The sequence below is a fragment of the Lynx canadensis genome, chromosome B4 (assembly GCF_007474595.2).
Source record: "Lynx canadensis isolate LIC74 chromosome B4, mLynCan4.pri.v2, whole genome shotgun sequence".
In the NCBI taxonomy this organism is placed as follows: domain Eukaryota; kingdom Metazoa; phylum Chordata; class Mammalia; order Carnivora; family Felidae; genus Lynx; species Lynx canadensis.
Genome location: NC_044309.1, coordinates 20,818,824 through 20,844,593, shown reverse-complemented (window position 1 = coordinate 20,844,593; position 25,770 = coordinate 20,818,824). Strand labels below are relative to the sequence as shown.

General features: G+C 39.4%; 1 protein-coding gene across 1 annotated transcript in view; it reads right to left on the bottom strand.

Annotated features, from left to right (window-relative positions):
• Nucleotides 1–4,171: 4,171 nt before the first annotated feature.
• The window catches only part of SPAG6 (sperm associated antigen 6), a 64,723-nt gene continuing 43,124 nt past the window's right edge, over nucleotides 4,172–25,770 (bottom strand). The window contains exons 6-11 of the mRNA XM_030322089.1: nucleotides 25,559–25,732; nucleotides 24,115–24,267; nucleotides 20,549–20,740; nucleotides 12,246–12,362; nucleotides 9,929–10,074; nucleotides 4,172–5,155 (exon numbers count right to left, since the gene is read on the bottom strand). Of these exons, the coding sequence (XP_030177949.1) occupies nucleotides 5,086–5,155; nucleotides 9,929–10,074; nucleotides 12,246–12,362; nucleotides 20,549–20,740; nucleotides 24,115–24,267; nucleotides 25,559–25,732 (852 nt within the window). The 3' untranslated portion in view covers nucleotides 4,172–5,085. The remainder of the gene's footprint in view (nucleotides 5,156–9,928; nucleotides 10,075–12,245; nucleotides 12,363–20,548; nucleotides 20,741–24,114; nucleotides 24,268–25,558; nucleotides 25,733–25,770) is intronic.

The following is a 25,770-nucleotide window of genomic DNA, read 5'->3' as shown; positions in this document are numbered from 1 at the left end:
ACTGAGTTAGGGTGTAGCAGTTTCGAAATTCTGATGTGGGTCTCTAACTCCAGAGCCTGTGCTCTGCGTGATGGCATTTCAGGACACTAAGGTGTAGGGACTTGAAGAGACGTGGCCAGAGAGCTGTGCTGCCCTGATGCCCAGCCGGCCGCTGCTGCTACTTCGTGCTTTCGGCAGTGCTGGGGGCCCCTGGGGACGGAAGACAGCAGGGCACGTTTCGTCCAAGAGAAAGGACATACTTGAGTTAGTGAAGGGAAAAGTGGGAGAACCGCGACATTCTCTTGGAATTTTAATTCCTTGTGTAGGATTTAAACTACCTGCTGCAGAGGACAGAGAGCTTGATACAGGTTATCACAGTAGTTCTCAAAGGATTGGACTTGTTTATATCCAAAAATACTTTGATACTTATCAAATACTTATCAGTATACATTTTGTATTTTAGTATAAATTTTAGCAGAAGTGCATTACCACAAGTTCTAGATACGTGGGAAAAATTACAGGCTTTATTTAATGTATAAGTATCTACACAAACCCACCTTGCAAAATGGTATCTTTTTAGTGTAATATTCTTGACCCAGTGTTATAAAAGTGATAAGCCATAAATAGCATTCAATTTAAAATCTGTATACCGGGGCGCCTGGGTGGCGCAGTCGGTTGAGCGTCCGACTTCAGCCAGGTCACGATCTCGCGGTCCGTGAGTTCGAGCCCCGCGTGAGGCTCTGGGCTGATGGCTCAGAGCCTGGAGCCTGTTTCTGATTATGTGTTTCCCTCTCTCTCTGCCCCTCCCCCGTTCATGCTCTGTCTCTCTCTGTCCCAAAAATAAATAAATGTTGAAAAAAAAATTAAAAAAAAAATCTGTATACCATTCACAAACTCATAGCTTCAGGTTTGGAGAGGAAAAAGACGTACATTAAACTTCATGGTATGTTTCATAGAATCAGTTATGAAAAACAAGGTCTTTTAAGAAAACCAAAAAATATAAAAGATAAAATCTCTGTAGCAAATACTAGTCAATCATTAATAAAGGGAGCCCATTTATAAATACTTTATATTGATCCTTAATTTAGCAGGAGACCTTTTCCCTACACCCACTGAAATCAAAAAAAAGCATGGATGGTATGAATACACTTTTCGAAATTTGTTATATCTGTACAAAGGCTCAGAGAGGTATCTGGAACTATGTCCACTTGTTAATGACAATTATTTTCTGGGATGTGAGATTTGGAATGATATTTTTGCTTTTTCCTTTCCTCTATTGCCTAATTTTTTTTAAAAAGATTACTTACTCATATACAATAAAACTTACCATTCTCTAAAGCAGTATCACAGAATATTGTCTAATTGTATGTCCTACGAAGTCTTCTTAAAAACAAAAGGATTCATATTACTAGAAAAATAATTGCATAGACAAATTGTATTTTGAAAGCCCGGAGTCCCTTAACCAACTGGTAAATACAACAGCTATAGTAGTGAGTGTCATTTAATCTTTTTAATCTCTGAAACAGAATAGCCACAAATCAATATTTTCTAGACAGTGAATTTTGTGGTAAAATAAGCCACAGTATACACAGGCCTCAACACTCGCCAGCACCTGACTTAAAGAGTTGGTGATTTGAAAACCGACAAATCCTTCATTCTTTCAAGGTCACTTTTTGACCTTGACATCTTGGAGTGGAGATGACCTCCCCGAGGAATTTAAGGTCAGGGTTTATGTTGTGCAGGACCTCAAATCAAGATTAGAAATGAGCAGATCTTTAATCCTTTCTTTCAGGGGGTAGTTTTGAGAGGAAAAGATTAGAAGAAAAGGTCAAAACCAACTGGAATTAAAATAAAAACTTGAAAAAAAAACCCCAAAAAACCACAGGTCGACCTCCTGTAAATATGAGGTTGTCATTTGCTTTTACATGAAATATGCCTGTGTCTCATGCCTATTTTACTTCCTGCCTCTGGGCAAATGTGTTTATACTAGTAAACTCCACGAGGGCAGGCAATGTAGTTTTTTTTGAATCATAAATCATCTGGCGTCAACTCTGCTTACCTAAAAAGTATGGGGCCTGGTGTGCCCAGTTGCCAGCCAAAATGTGTAATCTGTTATTGGCTGTCAAGTTCCCCTTAAGTCACATGTCAATTTGCGCAGAACGGAACAGTTTACAATATTGTTACATGCGTCATTGCAGGTTAATTCATAAGCATCTTATGAGTAAGCTGAGCAAGACTATCACCCCTTCCTATTTAACAGATATGACTAGAACCCAGATTTTCAACATCTCTTTTCAGCACCACTGATCATGCACCTATTTTCACAACAGCTAAACTGTATGAACAATAGATTTCAACCAATAATAAGATTCAAGCATTCCATTCCTGACCTGAAGTCCTAAAACTAAAGTGCCAGTCGTATAAGCTAAATGAAATATCCTAATGATAGTTGAATTTTAAATAAACTGCAGCAGAGAGAGCAGTGAGACAGGGTTGCTCTGCCCAGAGACTAGGAATTGACAAAATTCAAACCAGGGGCTAAAATATTAAAGAGAATACCACCAATGAGAGGTATTCTTTTGCTCTAGCACAAATAGAAAATATTTTTTTTTTTAGTTTTTAAAAAGCCTCATGATCGTGGGGCACCTGGGTGGCTCAGTGGGTTAAGCCTCTGACTCTTGCTTTTGGCTCAGCTCATGATCTCACAGTCCTGAGATGGAGCCTTGTGCTGGGCTCTGTGCTGGGGGTGGAGGCTGCTTGAGACTCTCTCTCGCTCTCCATCTGCCCCTCCCCAGCTTGCACATGTGCACTCTCTCTCAAAAAAAAGTCTCATAATAGACTTCTCTAAAAATAAAGCAAGCTTAATTTTAAGTGTTTTATAGTAAGAAACATTTCACAGCATGTATTTTCCAGATTGCATATAATAAAATTATAGCACGTATCCAAACACTACTAACTGTGTTATTTCTTTGATAAGTATGAAATGATGTATGAAGTGAAAACCGACATCAACACACAGTGGCAGGAAGTACGTGATAGGAAATTCACCGTTCCCATAACTGCTGAGGGGGTTTCATCCCAGACCCGCTGGTTTTTGTCATTACCAACATGGCCATCAAAGAAAAATGGTATTAATGAAGAAAGATGAGAACTACCTTTATGTTCTCAGGTGGTCGACAGGTTCACAGGAGAAGCTGGTCAGGCATGAAGGAGAGAAAGGAAACCTACACAACTGAGAATAAAAATTATTTTCTTATGCAATAAATCAAAGAAACAAAGTAGACCCCAGAAAGTATTAAAAAGTCAAACTGCAAGCAATCCTAGGATGATATAAGGCGAAGAGAAATGGGCCCATCGTGGGTATGATGGAGTTTATAAAGACGCAACAGGGGCTCCTGGGGGGCTCAGTCAGTTAAGCGACCGGCTTCGGCTCAGGTCATGATCTCGCAGTTTGTGAGTTCAAGCCCCACGTCCAGCTCGCTGCCATCAGCACAGAGCCTGCTTCGGATTCTCTGTCCCCTTCTCTCTGCCCCTCCCCTGCTTGCACTCTTTCAGAAAGGAATAAACAATTTTTAAAAATTAAAAAAAAAAAAAGATGCAACAAAGTTATGCCCTGTTAGGAAATGATGACAGATGAATCCAGAAAATACCAAAATTAAATGGATAGGTTCTTTTTGGGGGGCGGGGGGAAAGAATCCAAGATGGAAAGCTGAAAGCTGGCCAGGTTGGGAACACGGTGGCCCAAGGGCTGTCTGGTTATCATTCACCTCCTCTGCAGGCCTCCAGGGTAGATCGCTGTAAGGAATCTCCTTTTAGATCAAAAGACAGACTGACAGGGGCGCCTGGGTGGCGCAGTCGGTTAAGCGTCCGACTTCAGCCAGGTCACGATCTCGCGGTCTGTGAGTTCGAGCCCCGCGTCAGGCTCTGGGCTGATGGCTCAGAGCCTGGAGCCTGTTTCCGATTCTGTGTCTCCTTCTCTCTCTGCCCCTCCCCCGTTCATGCTCTGTCTCTCTCTGTCCCAAAAATAAATAAACGTTGAAAAAAAAAATTTAAAAAAAAAAAAAAGACAGACTGACAGAGACACGCACACAGACACACACACTGACACGCCAACTAACCAAGACTCTTAAGCCTACTTACATATTCCCCAAGTTCAGAATTAACACTGCGGGAAACATGCAGAGGACAATTCTAATGTTTTTAAAATTTTATTGAAACCCCCTGTCACCCCCTTTCAGCTCCCTAAGTGAAAATGCATGCAAAGTCCAAGCCTGGAGGTATTCTTTTTAAACTATTTCTTAAATCCCTGGAAATGTGATTTTTAAAACTTGGGGGGAAAGTGAAGCTAGGACAGGGTATACTAAGGACCCATTTTACTTGCCTGCTTCCTTGTTTATTCACGAGCAGGGCTGGACTCAGAAACCCTTCAATGAAATGGGAAACATGTCTGCAGTGGAATAATGCTTAATATGGACTTCCTCCAGCCCCATGACAGGTAAAGGAACTGTTTCAGTGAGGCGAAAAAAGAGCTTAGAAAATTTGGCATCAAGAGGAGGAGAGTTTCCTAAGTTGTTAGGAAAACCTGACAGGTTATCCATAGATTTCAAGTGTTTGGTTAATGCATTTAGGTAAAGAGCATCAGAGTCTCTTCAAGTGCCTTCTACTTCTGTCATCAGTTTCCTCTTTTGACATCTCCCTTCAATGTCCTCCTGAGGAATCTGCAAGGCCACTTTCCTTGCCTGTGTCTGGGAGGAACTGGCCAGGATAGCTAAGAGTTTTCAGCATCATTTTTCACCTATATCTAGTTTGGAGGTATGTGTGTTTAGGGGCTGGGGATGGTTAATGGAAAAATAACAAATGCCTTAGCACCCTTTAATGTCTTTCTACAGTTCACCCTTAGAGCAAGTCCTAAGCAAGTGACCAATAGTCATTCCTCATTCAGGCCACTAATTTTTTTTTTTTTACATAAATTTAGAAAAGATTATCCAAAGGTATTTCACACTGAATAAATCTGGAATGCGCTCAGTTCAAATATTTGGCAAGAACGTTATCAGCTACCGTTCATAATGCCCTGTTGTGAATTAGAGTACGAAAACAGAACTTTGCTTAATTGGCAAGTGGTTGATAGCTGTCCACTCTCTGTAGAAGTGCATCAGAATATCCAGGGGAGTAATACCTGAAAAAGAAAGTTTTCTATTAGATACTTGTGAAAGGGTTCATCACAGTAGGCACAAAAGATTCAATGTAAGATATTTATCTAAACGAATTCTATCAGTGAAACCTCAACTGTACCCTGAATAATTAAGCCCCAGTAATGCTTTGTGCGTAAGATGAGGGACTGTGAAGGAAGAAAACACCAACTCACAAGACTGAGGGGCTATTAATGCACAGAACTATTTTCAAAGCAAGATACCTGGATCCAGTGATAGCATCTTCTTATAGAGACTGTTATTATGTTAAATGATTGATGTTGCCTTAGTGAGGACAGCTAATAGGTTTTCTCGTAAGTTACACAATACAGTCTGTCGTTACTGATCATTGTCTGCATTCTGATTGCCTGACAGATTATTCTCACTGTATGTTTTAATCAGATATGGTGACCCGTAAAGACAAAAATTCCTGGGTTTATAATTCACATTAAAGAACTATTTAATAAGTGGTTTACAAATATCCTATCATACATACTTAGGAAATTGGTCATTTTCATTGATTTGGGGCATCTGTAGTACTAAAGTTTATATTTGCCAATTGAACATTTTGTAAAATACATACTATGAAAGTATTAAATATATTGATTAATGCATTATGGTATGCTTCGTATCTGTGGAAAGAATTTACGTGCACATAAAAGTATGTAAAATAAAATTTGGCAGGCATTCTAGAATAACCAGATTAAAAAAAAATAAGTAAATGTAATTCAAAACTTTCCAAAACACTCAAAATAATTAAACCTCCTAAGGTGTTCTCTCCAGATAAAATCTGATGTTCAAGATTTGCTTTGTCCTCGTTATCTTCTATCTTCAGAGGCGTGACTTAAAAACTCACAATTTATATTACACTAATTTCTTCTACAATTTGTCCAGTTAAGGTGGACAAGACAGAACAGTATTTTCTCAACAGTGTATTTATAGGCATAATTAAACAGACACATGCATACATAAAAAATTATCCTCAAAAATGTTTCTTCTCTCAAGGCATCCTGGCCTTGAAAAAAATTGTCCTTCAACAGTGGGTCTCTTTGAACTACTCTTACACTGGGGAAGTCACAACTGTTTCGGAGTTAGTCACAAATTTTAAAACAGGCCTCACCTTCCTAGGCCTGATAAACAGGTCAGACACAAGATAGGTACTTTTTATATTAATGGTAAGAAGTAGATTTAGAAAACCAAAACTTAAAAAATGGTGCTGTTTCATATGGTAGCCACTAGCTACATGTGGCTATTGAGCATTAGAAATGTGGCTGGTGTGGGGCACCTGGGTGGCTCCGTCGGTTAAGCATCCAACTCTTGATTTCGGCTCAGGTCGTGATCTCATGAATCGAGATCTCATGGTTCTGAGATCAAGCCCCACATTGGACTCTGCATTGAGCATGGAGCCTGCTTGGGATTCTCTCTCTCCCTGTGTCTCTGTCCCCCAGCCCCCTCCCCTGCTTGCTCGTGGGCACGCATGCTCTTTCTCTTACTCTATCTCAAAATAAGTAAAGAAATTTTTTAAAAATATGGCTAGCATGACTGAGGACCTGAATTTTTATATTTAATCGTAAAAGCTGATACTCCGGTTATTTTACATGAAACTTTCAGGTGTCTTTGAAACAACTTATGAATCTACTTTTTCAACTGTAAGCTTTATATAACCTAAATACAGCTAAGTACATCTAATAAAATTTAGCATCTGAATTGAGATGCACTGGAAGTGATAAAATAACCCACCAGATTTCAAAAACTTAGCATGAAAAATGAAATAGCTCATTCATAATTTTTTATATTGATTATAATATAGTCTAGTCTAGGCAAACATCCCGAAGACAGAGGAGTTCCAAAAATACCTTCCTGCGGCGGAATGGGCCAGGATTAGAACTCAGGCCTTCCAACATCTAGCCCTGAGCTGCTTCCTTCTCATCCCACCAACTACCTTCATTAGAGATTTTTAAATACGGCAGTACGAAACAAATGCTTAGGCTAATAACAGCTGGAAGAACGTATCCATTGATAATCTGTATCATAAGGAATAATTAGTTCTAAAATAGTCACCCAATGATTCTTGAGAATTATACGATTACAAAAATAAAACCATTCCAAGTTTATATTTGTCCATCTACAGAACACCTTTAAGTTCTATAGAACCTAATTCTTTACAAAATATAACAAACATGGGGCGCCTGGGTGGCGCAGTCGGTTAAGCGTCCGACTTCAGCCAGGTCACGATCTCGCGGTCTGTGAGTTCGAGCCCCGCGTCAGGCTCTGGGCTGATGGCTCAGAGCCTGGAGCCTGTTTCCGATTCTGTGTCTCCCTCTCTCTCTGCCCCTCCCCCGTTCATGCTCTGTCTCTCTCTGTCCCAAAAATAAATAAACGTTGAAAAAAAAATTAAAAAAAAAAAAAAAACAAAATATAACAAACATGAAGAAGCTAATTAGAATTCTTCATGGTAATTAGCCAATTTTTAAAAATGTTTGAGAGGGAGAATGCAGGCTGGGGAGGGGCAGAGAGAGGGGGATAGAGAGAAAAACCCAAGCAGGCTCCATGCTCAGTATGGACAGAGCCTGATGCGGGGCTGAATCCCACAACCACGAGATCACGTCCCGAGCCGAAATCAGGAGTTGGATGCTTAGCCAACTGAGCCACCCAGGTGCCCCGATAATTGCCTAATTTTTAAAATGGAATCCCAGATCACAGATTTGAGGTTAATATTGTGAGGTTAAAATTTTACAATGGTATTATAAGCTAAATAGAATGGGAGGTTAAAATTTTATGGTGGTATTTTGACAAAGCACCAGATTACATTCTAATATGACAGAGTTTTCATTTTCCCTTAGTGCTCTGGAAAGTGACTCCAGAAAGGAGTAAAAAGAAGACTGCTATTCAAGAAAGTACCTTACTTTTGGTTAATTCTAATAGGTCATTCCATTTTGGGCCCTTTAGTTTCTTTTTTCCTTCATCTTTCTATAATTTTGTTTATGTATTCAGTACAACACCCAGTGCTCATCACAAGTGCCCTCCTTAGTACCCATCGCCCATCTAGCCCATCTCCCACCCACCTCCCTCCATCAACCCTCAGTTTGTTCTGTCGTTAAGAGTCTCTTATGGTTAGGGGCGCCTGGGTGGCTCAGTCGGTTGAGCGACTGACTTCGGCTCAGGTCATGATCTCACAGTTTATGAGCTCAAGCCCGCATTGGGCTCTGTGTTGACAGCTCGGAGCTTCAGACTCTGTCTGCCCTTCTCTCTCTGCCCCTCCCCTCCTTGTGCTCTGTCTCTGTCTCTCAAAAATAAATAAATGTAATTAAAAAAAACAAGAGTCTCTTGTGGTTTGTTTCCCTCTCTTCTCTCCCCCCACCTTCCCATATGTTCATCTGTTTTGTTTCTTAAATTCCACATGAGTGAAATCGTATGGTATTTGTTTTCGCTTAGCATGATAAATTCTAGCTCCATCCACATCACTGCAAATGGCAAGATTTCATTCTTTTTGATGGCTGAGTAATATTCCATTGCATATTACCACCATACACCACATCTTCTTTATCCAAAACTTAAAGAATGTATGCAAATTATTTTTATTTTCTTTTCCTGGTAAAAGATATTCATATTTCATTCATTTAATGGTTACACACATATTTTGTTTGTTATATTAGCTTTTTGTATATTATTTTATTTGTATATTATATATAGTAGAGATACATTTATGATATACTACTCCTTTGATATACTTTTTTAAATAGTAATATTTTTAAAGCTAGCTTACTGGAACTCTTTTAGTCAAGCAGTCATAAAGCTCACAAAAGTACCTGAATTGTACCCCTGGAAAGAACTTACTGGAAGAATATATATGAAAAGAAGACAAATTTTAATCTTAAAATTATTTTGTGATTTTACAATGAGTGTTACCACATATTGATATTAAATAGGAGGAAGTATATTAAACATTGGTTTAAACATTGCAAATTTATATTCTCTAATATTAAGTAGAGAAAATAAGAAATGAAAGTAGGATTAGACAAATACAGATAAATGTGTAGACAAATATTAGACAAATACAGATAAATACAGATAAACATTCTTGAATGTTTATGGGCATTTTTCAAAACTCAGTTGTTTAAATCATTCTGTCTTTTCTTGGTAACTTTGCTCTTATTTATTTTGGTATTAGTGGTATAGTACTTTCGACTTAAAAGGACTGAGGCTTAGGTTTAATGCTCTACAAATCAATCTTATTAAAACAATTAATCTTGAAGAGAACTAACCGCTACATTACTATGAGGCACCTGCAAATCACAAACATGATTTTTTTTTCAAATATAGATAGTAACTTTCTTTTTACCACTCAACATCTCTTTCCTATTTGTTAGACTCCTATTAATATAAATGTGAGCCTAAGGCAGAAAAATAATATGCAGGAAACCATGAAAATCAGAATCCATAGGCCCTTTCTAAATCAAGTTCACATTAAAGACTGTTAATTTAACTTGGACTCTGCATTTGGGTGCTCTTTAATAAAGCATTTGTTAGTATAGATATGTCTCAAATGACATTCCAGTTTGACTTGGAGATGTGTGTGTGTCAATCAGAACATTATTAAATTTGAGGGGGAAAAACAGATCAAGGTAGAATTAAAGGTACACGTTGGTCTTCTGTAGTAATTCCAAGACCACGTGTTGACACGGTGGATATAAAATCCAGCCCTCAAAACAGAAAGCCCACATTATAATTTTGAACTTCTCAAAGTCCGTTTTTCCCACCTTACTATCTCCTCCGGGTAACAGCTGTTAATACTGTTGATGTATTCTTGGAGCAGAGAGCCGGGTCCTGCCTTTATCTCTTGAACCTTTTTCAGTCCACCACTTGTTACAAAAAGTCGTCGAGCTTTGCTGTCATGTGGCAGTACCTTGAAAAGTCAAGCACGTAAAATTGTCAGCTTTCCTTTTCCAAGTGGGATTATTGCTAGTGAAAAGAAAGAATATAGCTGAGGAAATGTAAAAGAGAATTTACGTGCAATATATCTGTAACATAATGAACGTAAGTTTGCTGCCGGTTAGAAGTAAAATGTAGTCTTTTTAGAAATGTATCAGTTCCTAGGAGTCTAGTGCTCTGGTATCGTTTGCTTAAGAAAACACAGGGGCACCTGAGTGGCTCAGTCGGTTAAGCGTCCGACTCTTGACTTCAGTCCAGGTCATGATCTCACGGTTTGTGAGTTCAAGCCCCACAGTGCAGGACCTTCTTGGGGTTCTCTCTCTCTCTCTCTCTCTCCCTCTCGCTCTCACAAATAAACAGATAAACTTAAAAAAGAAAAGAACACAAAATTCTGGCTGAAGCAAATACTCCCAAAGGCACATTTTTGTAAGAGTATATGCTATGTGGTACTTGTCTTTATTTTAACGTCCACAAATCCCATTGGTTTAGTGGATTTTGAACTCAGTTTTATTTTGAACTCAGTTCAGGTCAGTCTTCATTTTCTTAGCAAGTTCAATAAAACTAGAATACCTCACTCAGTCGCCTTCAAGACTAGACCATAAAATAAAACGTTCAGAGATCATGTCAGCTGTTCCTTCTCAAGAGCTGATGACTCTGTAGATGGGCCACTCAGCAACCCACTCCCTTACCCTTTTAGTTGATCAAAATCGCTGCTCAGTTTCTTAACTAGTACCCGGGGCGGGGGGGACGGATTTGGCTTATTTTTTAGAAGCGGAAGCAGAACATAAGTGTTAGGCACACACAACCATATCCCGAGGAATGTGAAACCTTCTGCTGTCCGGTGACTCAGGTGCTTGAGGGTCAGCCAAGCTGTTGGAGATCATGGAAGACAGAGAGAGAACTGAAGGCTGTTAAAAGATAGTAGTGTCTTTCAGATGAATACCTTAAACTAGACCTAAGCAGGTACAGGACCTAGTTTAAAAGTTGTAACAATATATAGTTTTCGTTCGTCATTGTTTGGAGAAATCTAGTATGCGAAGAGTAGTACCTCCTTTACGTTAGCTTTGTAACCATTCAGAGGAATTTGGCCCCCATCTATGTGCATTAGTTTATGAAAGTCAACCTTAAGCACTTCTGTGTTTTATTTCTTAAAAAATCGTGTGGCTTTCAGTGGCGGGAGGGGGGGTGAGTGTTTAATATGTGCCTGAGATTAAGCTAAACTCTTTACGTATAACATCTCATTTAATCTTTACAATGACCTTATAAAACAGGAACTCTTATTACCCCCTGTTTTATGGGTAAGCCTACTAAGGTTTAGGGAGGTCAAGGGTTTGCTACAGATATTACATCTGGTAAATGGGAAATCCGGGCCCTCCAGCTCCAGAGCCTGAGCTCATAACCACTCTGGGATGCTACTTCCAGAGACCCCATTTTCTTAAATGAAATCTCCTGAGCACCATTTAATCAGTTCTTTACAGCCTGAGTTACCATCCTGGCCATCGATGGCCGTGGGAACACCATCATTCTTTCTCGGCCTTTGCTAGCAGCAGTCAGTCCTGCTGGCTAAGCCCACGTCCAGCAGCTTGACCTTTCTACCTTACTACTTTTAATCCGCAGTGATCTAAGAAATATGGTGGCTATATTTGTTAAAACCGTTCGTAAAATGAGTCAATAAACTCTAAATGACGCTCTGAAAGCGTCTCCAGAAGAGTGCACGGACTTTGTCATACGTGGCTCAGATACCTTTTTATTTTTCTTTAGAAGATCTTTGCGGTGTTCCCCGATGAGTGAGACCAACAGACACCAGGATAATTGCTAAATTACCTATCACTATAAACTGTCTGTATTATGGGGTTTTTATATGTTGACGTACTGTCTTCTCCCCAAGAACACTAAAAAGGACAGTAGAGGCTGTGAGGAAAATGTGAAGGAGGAAGTATGAATTATTTGTGTGTGAATCTTTTTTGACTTATGTGAATGTTATTAACCTGTGTTGCCTTCCCTGTCGCGATAGTCAGTGAGAACTAAGGAGTAAAGCCCTGCCCCCATCTCTCGGAAGGAGACATTGACCCAACGGGGGAAAAAGAAATTAACAAGTCATTGAAATGTTCTTCCCCCACTTTCAGAAAAGAGAGCATCTCTTACCTTACTGAACTGTCCAACCACGTGCTTCAGGATATTGGGGGGCGCATCATACAGAAACGGCTCAAGGGCCGGTAAATAGGTGCATTTTTGTAGGATACTCTTTATGGCTTTCTTACTCTATTGAAATGCAAAGCAAAATACAGACCAAAGTAATAATCAGAGCTTGACCAAAATTCATGGCTCATGTTCCTAGAATTTGAAAATACAGTGAATTTCCAGTCCAACCTGCAGGTGTTTCATTGTTTAAGATGGGTGTCAGAAAAATTTCTATCTGGCGTGGGTTTCACCTACCTGCCGGTTGCCTTCATGTTAAATTTTAGAATGTGCGGTGTATTACTGATCTCTTAAAATAACCTATGAGCAAAGTAAAATTAAGCATAAAGCTATAGACTCTAAATTAATATGTATTATATCTTATTCGTGTAAAACTTTGTATATGTTAAGCCATGAGATCACCAGTATGTCCTATTCCTTCCAACCAACAAGTAGAAAACACTCAGTTCATCGTAGAAAGTGATTATCAAACATTCTGTGTTCTCTAAAAGGTTTCATGACTTCTAGGTATATAGTCAGAAAGGTTCTATGTGCATAATTCAGTGAACATTTGCAGATGTGAAACTGCCCCATTCACAAAGATCGACCCGACCATACGGGAGAGGTCCCCTCAGCAGCAGGGAGGGTATTATCCACAAACTCAAGAACAGGTACTTCCCCCCTGTCCCCAGCACTTTGTATTTCACAGTGACACAAGTGTGGCTGAAGAAGGGTCCTGATGTGACTGTAGCGCATCCCTGAGGCCAGCTCTAAGGCCACGGCTGGTTGTGATTCTGTTTCCTTGTATTAAAGCCTGCCCCCTTCACTTCGGAAGGCTCCCCAGTCAGGTTGGCCCACAGCTGTTTCCCCCTGGAATCCCACACCTGCTTGTATGTGGTTTTGTGCTTCCTTCCTCCGATCACCCATTCTCCCTCAGGCCTTAGCCAACCTGGTCTTCTGCGATCCTACTACTGAATGTTTAACAGTGCTTTTGAAATGTCAAGGAGCGTTCTGATTCTCACATCATGAATTTTACAATTGGCAAAATTGTAAACTCAGGAAAAACTTTCATCACATTTGTGCTATCAGTAAAGGCCCTGTTAATTTTATGGTTTCCCAGAACCCCGGGCTAAGCAGTTCTGCATAATTTCTCTCTTCATACGTTTGTCCTCAAACGTTGTTTCATAAACTAGATGAAATAAAGCAAGGAAGGTAAGAAACGCAACCCAACTGTCTTCCACAAGTAAGTTGGGACTAAACTTTCAGTCCCCGACACACTAGTTATATCTTTGTGAGCTGTCTTAGGATCATGGTGACCTTATCAGGCTGACAAATTTAACTTAACCGCTACTGGTGATAAGGTCTACTAATTGTGTAACACAGATCACAACCATGGTGATATACTATCGAGTTATTAACTGAGAATTCTAGAAAAGAGTCTAATGATCCTAGAAATTCACTGAACTTTACTACCCTTTGTCAAGAAGTATACTTGATTTATGACTCCATACTTCTAGAAAGTATATTAATTAATATTTTATTAACTTGTCAATTTCTGGGCTTTAGATTTTTTAACAACCCTTATTGAAATATAACATATACCATAAATTCACTCATTTTAAGTACATAATTCAATGGATTTTTAGTAAATTTACAGAGCGGTACAACTCTCACCACAACCTAATTTTTAGAACATCTTTATCATTCCAGCAAGGAACTTCATTCCATTTGTAGTGACTCCCCCACCAGCCCTGGGCAACTTCTAACCTACTTCCTGTCTATAAATTTTATTTTTCTGGACAATTCATGTAAGTGGAATCATAAAATCTGTGAACTTTGGAGTCTGGTGTCTTTCACTAAGTGTAATGTTTTTGGGGTTCATCCATGTGATAGCATTACTATTTTGAGAAATTGCCAGACTGGTTTTCAATGTGACTGCAACATTTTACATTTCCACCAGTAATGTAAGAAGGTTCGAAGGTTCGAGACTCTCCAAATAATGATCAACACTTGGTACTGTCTTATCAATTGTAGCCGTTCTTGTGGGTGTGAATTAATAGCTCATTATGGTTTTGACTTGCATTTCTGTAGTGACTAATGAGGTTGAACGTTGTTTCACATACTGATTGGTCATTTGTTGGTAAAATGTTTATTCAGATCTTTTGCCCATTGTTTAAGTGGGTCATTTGTCTTCTTATTTTTGAGTTGTAAGAGCCCTTTATGTATTTTGAATACAGGTATTTTCTTGAATGTATTATTTGCAAATTATTTTTTCAAGTCTGTGGCTTGTTTGTTTTTTTTTTTAATTTTCTTAATGGTGTCTTTGAAAGCATACAAGCTTTCCATTTTGATAAAAACCACAAGATGAATGTTTTTGTTTATCACTTGTGTTTAGGTGTCATTTCTAAGAAATTAATGCCTAAACCAAGGTTTCTTCTAAGAGTTTTGTACTCTTATATGTAGATCTACGATCCATTTTTAGTTAATTCTGGTATATGGTATGAGATAGGGGTCCAAATTAATATTTTATGTTTGAGGATATAATAATTGTCTCAGTGCCATTTGCTGAAAAGACCTAATCCTTTTCACATTAAATTGCCTTGGAACCTTTGTGAAAAATCAATTGACCGTAAAAGGGTCTATTTCAGATTTTCAGAATTCAGTTACATTGATATATGTACCATATATCTTGATTACCATACTATCTTGATTGTTGTAGCTTTGTAGTAAGTTTTCAAATTGGGCAGTATAAGTCTCTTTACAAGATTGTTTTGACTAGTCTGGTCCTTTGCATTTCCATATGAATTTTAGGATCAGTTTCTCAAGTTCAGGGGAGAGGGGAAGCCAGTTGGGATTATGACACAGATTGTATTGAATATATAGATCAATTTGGGCAGTGTTTCCATCTGAACAACATCGAATCTTCCAGTGCATGAACATGGAAGGTCTCTCTCCATTTATTCCGACCTTCTTTAACTTTTTTCAGCAACGTTTGGTAGTTTTCAGTGTAGAAATCTATACTTCTCTTATTAAATTTATGACTAAGTATGTTATTCTTTTTGATACTACTGTGAATGAAACTATTGTCTTAATTTCATATATTTTTAAGTTTATTTATAATCCCTATACCCATCGTGGACCTTGAACCCATGACCCCAAGATCAACAGTCGCCCGCTCCACCGACTGAGTCAGCTAGGCACCCCTCATATTTAAATTGTTTATTACCAGCGTGTGTGTGTGTGTGTGTGTGTGTGTGTGTGTGTGTGTATTCCTTAGGATTTTCTACACACAAGATCATGTCATATGTTGGGTTTAAAATTGATTAGCCTTTAGAAAATATGCCTAATGGGGGCACCTGGGTGGCTCAGTCGGTTAAGCGCCCGACTTCGGCTCAGGTCATGATCTCATAGCTCGTGAGTTCAAGCCCTGCATCGGGCTCTGTGCTGACAGCTCAGAGCCTGGAGCCTGCTTCGGATTCTGTGTCTCCCTCTCTCTCTGCCCCTCCCCCATTCACACTCTGTCTCTCTCTCCACTTCAAAAATAAATTTTAAAAAAAATTTAAAAAGATTAAAAAAGAAAATATGCCTTATGTTTGGTTATTTATGGCAGTGAACAAAATAAAATAGTTCATACAACTTCATACTCTGAATTATAGAGAATGTATATGGTGTAAACAAACTCTTTTATTTCCGTAAATCAAGTAATTTATTACTTTGAAATAATACTAGATTATGGATTTTTCTAATTGTCACAGCATTTAGTAGCTAGTGTTTGTCCTTAAATATACATAATATATGATGATATCAGAGAAGGAGTCATGAACTGTCTATTTAGGGCAACTTGGGTTTGAGCCAGGTTTTCCTATAAAGTAGCATACCATGTACAGGTCTATATTCATTCATTTTTCTGTCATCTCTAAAAGCTGACTCTGTCCACATTAATAAAAACTATTGTAAAACCCACAGTAAGCGACTAGCAATACTATTTTTTAATCTCTTCACAATACACATAAGAATAGTAATTAACAAGATGAAATTGTCAATACTTGATACGACTTCAGTTGTTTTTCACAGAAAACAAAAGAAATAACAGAAATTATTGTTGCTCTCCTTAATGGATGATCATTAATGAAAACTGCCTAAAATGAATAATGTTTCTTATTCAAAAATTAATTTTGTTCTGAAAGCACTGTAGCCCAAAGAGTCACAGTTATTAAAAGGAAGGGGGAACATAAATCTTCATGACCTTGTGTTAGGCAAAGTCTTTTTAGACTGGGCTCCAAAAGGGCGAGCAACAACAGAAAAAACAAACCGAACCCCATTAAAACACTGTCAATAAACTGATGACCACCCATAGAATGGAAGAAAATACTTGTAAATCATACCTCTGATAAGAATTTGTATTTGAGATATATAAAGAACTCCTACTCAGTAATAAAAAGGTAACAGCCCAAATTAAAAATGGGCCAAGTGTCCGATTAGACATTTCTCCAAAGAAGATATACAAATGGCCAATAAGCACATCAAAAGATTTTTCAGCATCATTAGCCATCAGGGAAATGCGGATCAAAACCACACTGAGATACCAATTCACACCTACCAGGAGAGCTATAATGAAGAAACAAAGGTAATAACCAGTCTCAACAAGAATGTGGAAAAGTTGGAACCCCATACACTGCTGGTGGGAATATAGGAAATGGTGCAGCCACATTGGAAGGCAGTTTGGCCGTTCCTCAAAGTGTTAAAAAGAGTTATGATATGACCTCGCAGATGCCACTCCTAGGTTTATACCCAAGAGAAACGAAAACATACATCCACACACAAACTTGTACAATATGTTCACAGCAGCGTTATTCGTGATAATAAAAGAGTAGAAGCAACCCAAATGTCCGTTAACTGGTGAATGGGTAAACAACATGTAGTATGGTGATGCAATGGAATATTATTTGACAATGAAAAGGAACGAAATATTGGTATGTGCTACAATATGGAGGAACCTTGAAAGTTACGCTAAGTGACAGGAAGCCAGGCACCAAAGACCACATACAATGTATGATTCCATTAAAATTTTTTTAATGTTTACTTATTATTGAGAAACAGAGAGAGACAGAGCATGAACATGGGAGGGACAGTGAGAGGGGGAAGACACAGAAGCCGAAGCAGGATCCAGGCCCTGAGCTGTCAGCACAGAGCCCGACGCCGGGCTCGAACTCACAAACAGCGAGGTCATGACCTGAGCCAAAGTCAGATGCTTAACCGACTGAGCCACCCAGGCGCCCCTGTGTAATTCCATTTAAATGAAGTGTCCAGAAGAGGCAAATCTCCAAAGACAGAAAGTAAATTAATGGTTGCCTGGAGCTAAGCAGGGAGGGTATGGAGTGACTGCTAAGGAGGAGAATGAAAACGTTCTAAAATTCGATTGCGGGGACGATTGCATCTGTGAATGTACTAAAACCATTGAACTGTATACTTTAAGTGGGTGAATTATATGGCATATGAACTATATTTCAATAAAGCTGCTAAAAAACGAAGGGAGACGACTGTGATGGGAAGAACACAATAATTAAGTCATGTTAGAAATACTTTCGTAACGAAGGTAATCGAATGAACCTACTCAGATGCCAACCTAAGATGGACCATTTCAGTATGATGCCCCTAAATCAAAACAAATGAAAAGGCAACTGTGTGAACAGTTTCAAAATGTATGTAGGTGAGCTTGTTAGATAAAAGTTAGATTATTTTTTTCAGCTTTTAACACGGCATTTGAAATAACTTAGGTGCAGGCAGATAGAAGGCTCTGTGTGAAAACATGCGAGCGATTCCAAGGGACTGCTCGTTGGTTCTCCTGGATCAGAACCAATTAGAGAATGCTTACAGAAGCTGACCTGCCTTTGGGACAAAATGAACTTCAACGTGGCCTTTAATGTGAAAGCTGCCACAGAGTAACAAATGAGAAATACCGTTAGACGGTTCCTAAAGCTCTTGGATACATTTTTCCCTACTGAGATAATGTCAAATCAAACAGACTTGGACTTTCATTGTAAAGCCCTTAAAACAACCAAGGTTAGAATCCAAGAAACCTTGGGGAAGCAAAAATAATAACCAAGTCCCTACAATAAGAAAATATTTGGATGGACTTAAAAAGCCTTGGAAAGATTGCTGACAGGATAATGATTGATAAAGATCGCACTTTTTAATTTAATACCCACTGTATTTCCTGAAAATAAATATTGTATCAAACATAGACAAAAGGAACCTTAACTTCTATTAGTAAACCTGAATGTTTGAATAAAACTAATTTTGTTAAACTTACACACAATAAAAACAATCTTATTTCAAAAGGTGAAGTTCTCAAACTTATTTTACTCTAGTGATATTTATACAACCTAACATGATAACGATTCATTAAAAACCAAGTTATATAAACTTAGTAGCATATAAAAAGTGTACAGTGCTAAGACACTATTTATAAGGGTTTCTCAAACTATAATTACTCTTGACTCCACGATTAATTATTCAGTCTATAGCTAACATATGCCTTTATTTCTAAAACTTAAAATATTATTATTATTTTATTATTTTATAAATAATAATTTATAAATTATAATATAAATATATATTAATATATAATATATAAATATAAGTAAATAATAATAATTTATAAATAAATAATTTATATTATTTTATTATTATATTATTACATTTCGGGCACAGCTTGTACCTGTGGAGACCCTGCTAGGGGAGGCCGTAGTCTTTGGACCGCCAGAGGTCAGGGTGGGAAGGGTAAGAAATGAGGAGGGAGGTGGGGGGGAGGGGGGAGTGGAGGTGCGAATGAGAGAAAAGAGGGAGGAAGAAAAGGCAAGCATGGTGATGGGTTAAAAAAATATGAGGCAAAAAGAGAACTACATACATAAGTTGAAATGATACATATGTAAATCAGCTGTACTTGGACAACTCAAACCTGGAAAGGCGATTGTGGTTTCTCACCAGAAAGCCAAAGAATCACAGAACTGTTAGCCAGGGAAAGGCCTTGGCATATTGTCAGTCTTCCTCTCTACCAAGCACTGCCAGCCAGCATCTACTCGACGCTGGAGAAATGTAAGGGAAGCCCTGAATCTATTAAATCATTGCTGTGATCTGGAAAGTCTTACAAAAATTGAAAAACTGTTAGTCTTAGAAGTAAACTTCCCTCAATGAATCTGTAGTGAAATAACGTGTCAATATAACCAAAGAAACATAAATTCACTTTTATAAGTTTATAAAGCCAACAAGTGATTCTGTAACTTTCAGAACCCCTCAGCTGTGTAGTTCAAGTAAATTTCCGGCCTTGTTACACCATCTAAAGTTGCTTCAGCAAACATGCTTTCCGATTTGTTAATTTATTGTTTTAACTAAAATTTAAATGGAATTTAACTTACTATCGTTAGTTTATTTTGAATTATTATCTTGTCTGTGCACTTTCCTCAGTCCAAGTCAATTCTGCAAACTGCTTTCAGAAAAGTATAGGGACTATCCTGGAAACATTTTTTCTTTCTTTGAAATTCTAAAACTATTAACCCATCCTAATGAAACTCATGCTTTGTGAATCTTTCTAGTAGCTGGTAATATTTTTTCAGAAAGCTTGTCTTTTTTAAAAATACTTGATTTAGGGCACCTGGGTGGCTCAGTTGGTTAAGTGTCCAACTTTGGCTCAGGTCATGATCTCACGGTTTGTGAGTTCGAGCCCCGCATCAGACTCTGTGCTGACAGCTCGGAGCCTGGAGCCTGCTTCGGATTCTGTGTCTCCCTCTCTCTCTCTCAAAAAAAAAATTAAAAAAAATTTTAATGCATGATATATAAATGTTTAACTTAGTGCATCTTATGGACATTTTTCTTTTGAGGAACAAACATAAAACATATAATTAAAAGATCAAGCAGACTTGGAGTTAGAAGAGGTAGATCATGGCTTCAGGAATACCCTCTGACCACTTGTATTATACCTTTGGAAAGCACCTTAAATTCTTTTAGACTCAATTTTTTAATGTTAACCGGACCAAAGTTCTAACCAATTCCACCTCCAGAATCCTATTATTCAATTCCGATTCCATAAGAAAAGTCAACGTGAATGCAGAATGCAAAACCCAGTCATTTACTTTACAAACCACACTGCACCTATTAATAAAAACAGCATGATCCCTAATGATAACTTAACACGTTTAAAATGACATTATTTTTAAGAATGGGTCAGGTCTAGCAAATTTTCATCCAGCTGTTAAAAAGGAAGCGCTTACTTTTGTCTGAAGATCCTCTGAACTCTCTGTGGACATGTACAGCGAAAGCAGAACGGGCAGGGTGTTTGTGACAGCAACGGCCCGCGCGTGCTCCGGGGTATGTCTCCCAATCTGTCCTAGGGCCCAGGCGGCCGCAGCCTTAATGTGATCTTCTGGTTCTTCGGACAGGCAGACCGACAACTGGGGCACAGCCTGCAGCGTCCATCAAAAGAGCGAGTGGTATGAATCCAGAGCGGGATTAAAGAGTCTCCCGTGTCTCCCAAACATGAGAAGGCATCATTTTGGCCTTGATCCTTTTTTTCCTCAACGGTTCGATAAATGAGCACATCACAGGGGCTGTCATTTTTCAAGTCGATAAAATGACTAGAACTAATTTACCTTAATTATCTGTAACAATCCAACTAAACTAAGAACATCTCTGCTAGCGATTCCTCCCCAAATAGGCATTTAACCAAACAACAGATGTCCCAGGCTAGCATATTACGGGCAAAACCAGATTCCACTGTGACAAAATAAAAGTGCTCAGGGTTCTGAAACCTTTTATTGGCCTTTGTTTAAAAAGTTAATTTAGAATCCTTTAAAAAAAAAAATCACCTTTCACCAAGTATAATAGATCTGACAACAAAATAACTACTATAGATCCAAAATTACAAGAACGAGCCAGAATTCCATTTAAGTAACATTTAGATGAAGTACCTTCACTAAAAACTTTCCTGAATACTAAATAATTTTCACTTATTTTGGCTAACTTTTAAACGATAGTTTTTTCCATTTTAACATGATTAAATGTCAAAGTAGAAATGATTACTTTTTTTAATTTTTTTTAACGTTTTATTTATTTTTGAGACAGAGAGAGACAGAGCATGAATGGGGGAGGGGCAGAGAGAGAGGGAGACACAGAATCTGAAACGGGCTCCAGGCTCTGAGCTGTCAGCACAGAGCCCGACGCGGGGCTCGAACCCACGGACCGTGAGATCGTGACCTGAGCTGAAGTCGGCCGCTTAACCGACTGAGCCACCCAGGCGCCCCTGATTACTTCTGTTATACAGATAGCATGTGCTTATATTTTGCTCAGGCTTCAGTTTTATCTCGATACGCAAAGCAGAATTAACTAACGGGTCTCAAAGACACCATAGTTTATATACCCAAGGAAGACTCAAATAACCAAATCAATTTATAATTCCAAATTCTGTACAGGCATAACTTCCTAACTCATTTGAGACTATAATAATTATCACCTCAGGGCGCCTGGGTGGCTCAGTCGGTTATGCATCTGACACTTGATTTTGGCTCAGGTCACGATCTCACGGTTCATGGGTTCAAACCCCGCATCAGGCTCCGCACTGACAAGTGCAGATCCTGTTTGGGATTCTGTCTCCCTCTCTCTGCCCCTCTCCTGCTGGTGCGTGTACTCTCTCTCTCTCTCTCTATCTCTCTCTCTCTCTCTTTCAAAATAAATAAATAAAACTTAAAAAAAATTAGTCATAAAAAAAGGATAATTATCACCTTAAATTTAGTATCATAAAAGCCAATCTTGTCACATGGTCAGGCTACCAGAGCAAAGACCAAATAATCATGTATACTTTCTTTTTGTCTGCCTGTATTTATTTATTTTTTTAAAAGTTCATTTATGTATTTTGAGAGAGAGAGAGAGGATGAGTGTATGAGCAGGAGAGGGGCAGAGAGAGAGAGAATCCCAAGCAGGCTCTGCCCTGTCAGCACAGAGTCCGATGCAGGGCTTGAACTCACAAATCACGATCTGAGCTGAAACCAAGAGCCAGGTGCTTAACCAACTGAGCCACCCAGGCGTCCCTCGTCTGCCTTTAAATTTGGTTATTAGTAAGACCAATTTCCTGAAGAAACCTGCCATATCTCTTCACTGGCTTCCTTCTTACAACTAAAAATGTGCATCTGCCAATACGAAAAAGGTCAGATCTGTCTGCAGAGTGAGGAACCTTTCCAGAAACCCCATACTTCTGGGATACATCACGAATGAAGCAGCAAGAGGGAGAGAGGGCACCTTCTCCCCATCCCCCCAAATTCTGACTTACTGGCCTCGGTTGTTATGAATGTGCTTTGAAAATTACCAAGTGTTATTTGAATGGGAGTTGTTACTAGGCCCTGTACCGCGGAGGAAAAGGCAAGGATAACGCGGCTCTGGGTGGTTTGCCTCAAACTGCGGCTGCCTCCACCCCGCTCTTCACTGACTGAAAGGCAAACTAGGTGGGAGAGGACAGCGGCGACCCTAGACCAAAGGAGGGGAGCGCCTCCTGGTTAGTTTGGGGAAGAAACACGGGGAGCAAAAGTAACGGCTTCTTTCATGCTTTCCTATGTGCAAGCTTCCTGACTCTGCGCAAAGAACTGCAAATCGAAAATCCCAATAATATCCCCACGGTGACCCCTCAGAAAGCGGTACCACCGCTCTGGTCGCTATCACAGTCTTTGGTAATAGAAGAACAAAAGGAAAAGTGCAGGATAAAAAGGGAGGGGAGCAAAGAATTATCAAGGAATAGGTAGAAAATAAAGATCTGAGGTTCCTCTTTATTCTGAGGATTAGCAAGGGATAAAAAAAAAAAAATCCGCACTTCTGTTTAACATACAGCAGCAGGTTTTCTATGCTGATAAGAAACCCACACCCTAGAGGGTTGCCAGAGACACTGTAAGCATACAGCTTTTGAAGCGTTCTTTGGGAGATCGGTATTTATTCATTCAAGAAGTATTTTTCGAGCACCTACTACGTGCCAAGGCGACACTCCGTGGTGGGTCAATACCAAGCTGAGATCGGGCCAAATCCCGAGAGCAAGGAAACAAAAACATTACTATCTGATGTGTGCTGTGAATTGCCTACCTCTGAGAAGAGAAATTAGTTCACGAAAGCTGACGGAGAGAAGGCGGGTAAAGAAGGGAAGACCTAGTCTTGTCATCTCCTACCCAAGTGACGGGAAACAGGATAATGTGGAGACGTCAGAGAATAATAAAGACGACCATCAGGAATGTTGTTTATAACAGTTGTTTTATACATAAATCAAAGTGTGCTTTAAGTGTCTGTAAATGTGTAGTCAATCCTTCAAGATCCAAATACACTCAATATTTTTTCAAGCTTATTTGTTTTTGAGAGAGAAAGAGCGCTCAGGGGAGGGGCAGAGAGAGAGGGAGAGAGGGAATCCCAAGCAGGCTCCACACTGTCAGCGCAGAGCCTGCCACGGGGCTCGAACTCACAGACCGTGAGATCATGACCCGAGCCGAAACCAAGAGTCAGACGCTTAACCGACTGAGCCACCCAGGGGCCCAGTACATTGACTATTTAAACGCACAAAATACCAATACTCAGAGGCGTTGATAGTTGGTTGCTACTAAACACTGGCTAAAATTGTAAACTCCTGCAGAGTAAACTTTATCTCAAGCGTTGCTTTGGGACACTTATTCATGAGCCTCGAAAACATTTGTTCAGGTAGTTCTTTTACTCCGGTCAGTTATACTTTATACTCTGTGGGAGAGCATGTGTCTGTGGCTCGGTGTTAGAACACGTCCCTGCAGTAACTAGACGAAATGACACAAGCACAGACCTTGGAGACGATCACCGCCATCGCCAGGTTCTCAGAATGAGCCGCGACATAGCCGAGCATCATGATGCCAGGCAGTCTTATGTTTCCTTTGCAGGACCCGATACAGTCAGTCACAGCAGCCACTCCTCCTGTGTTAACTATCAGCTGGGAAAGCTAGGAGACAAGGAGAGCCAATCACCGTGACCGTGGAGCGTAAGGTGATCTGTAAATATGACGTTAGTCTCGCCAAATTTTTTTAGGGAGGACCTAAAAGACATCTAGTGAAATTTGAAGTATTTAGTGAGATTATTGTATTCATTAAGGAAACGTACAAGTACAATAATCCCGCAGTTTCAAAAGTGCAGACAGACTCGTGGTGAGGAGCCACTCGGTGGCTTCAATTTTTCATGCATCGATAGCACACCTTTCATCCTGATTTTAATGGATGTCAAAATTCCTCACCTAGACACTAAGCCTAGGGCTAGTTCATAACTAGCTAACTACGGAAACCCCCAGTCACAATGCGGGAGTCTGGAGCACATTAATCACCGGAAGCCAAAAGACAATGTCAGACTGGAAATATTCTAGCCTAATTATCCCCCCTTTGCTAGCAATGATCACTGGCTGATTGCCAGTCTTCAATCTTGAAACATCTCAACCAGATGAAGATGTTAGGTGACAAAAAGAATGAGGACTTGAACTAAGTTTAGTGAAATGAAATTGATGAGTCAAAATATACACGGGAGAAAATACAACGTGAGAATCTACCCGGACTTGCTTCGTCTTTACTCCTTCAGCATCTGAGAACTCAAGCAGTTAGTAGAGGGGTGATTCGAGGCTGTGGGCCTGGCGGTCTCTTCACACCCAGAGGCACACTGTCTCTCACTACTCCCAGCTGACCTAGAATGGCCTGGATGTCAAAAGCCCACGGCCCCCACAATTTAGAAGTGGAAAGCAGGAAATTATTAAAAAACTGAGATTTTAGGCTCAAACTCCATTGACATAACCCGGTGGTTCTCACCTAGGGGCACTTTTTTGTCCCCTGGGAAACATCTGGCAATCTCTGGAGACATTTTTGTCGTGATGGGGGTAGGGGTACTACTGGCATCTAGTGGGGAGAGGCCAGGAAGGCCGCTAAACATCCATCCTATGGGGTACAGGACAGGCCCCCGCAACAAAGAATCACCCCGTCCAACGTGTCCATAGCGCCGAGGATGAGAAGCCCTCACCCAACCAGATCGTGTGGCACAGCACTCGGGCCCTGTAAACAAACTGATGTTTTACATAAAAACGAACTACGTGTTCCTGTAGCTTAAAACCCTAAAAAAATATATATATATATAATATATAATATTATAATAAATATAAATAAATAAATAAATAGATATATTATTATATTATATTATATTATATTATATATGTATATATATATATATATATATATATTTTTTTTTTTTTTTTTTTCCTCCGGTGTATGTTTTGCAATCTCTCTAATTAAAGTAGAAGCATTTTTCTTCACGTAGTCATCTTTGTCCTTCAGGCAGGTGAGTACAACTGGGAAAATCTCTGCCTCAACCACCATTTCTGCCAGGTCCACAGAGTGCTTCGCAATCTGACTGAGAGCCGAAAGGACCTGACGCTGTGGAGCGAAACCCAAAATAAAACAAAACGTGACAC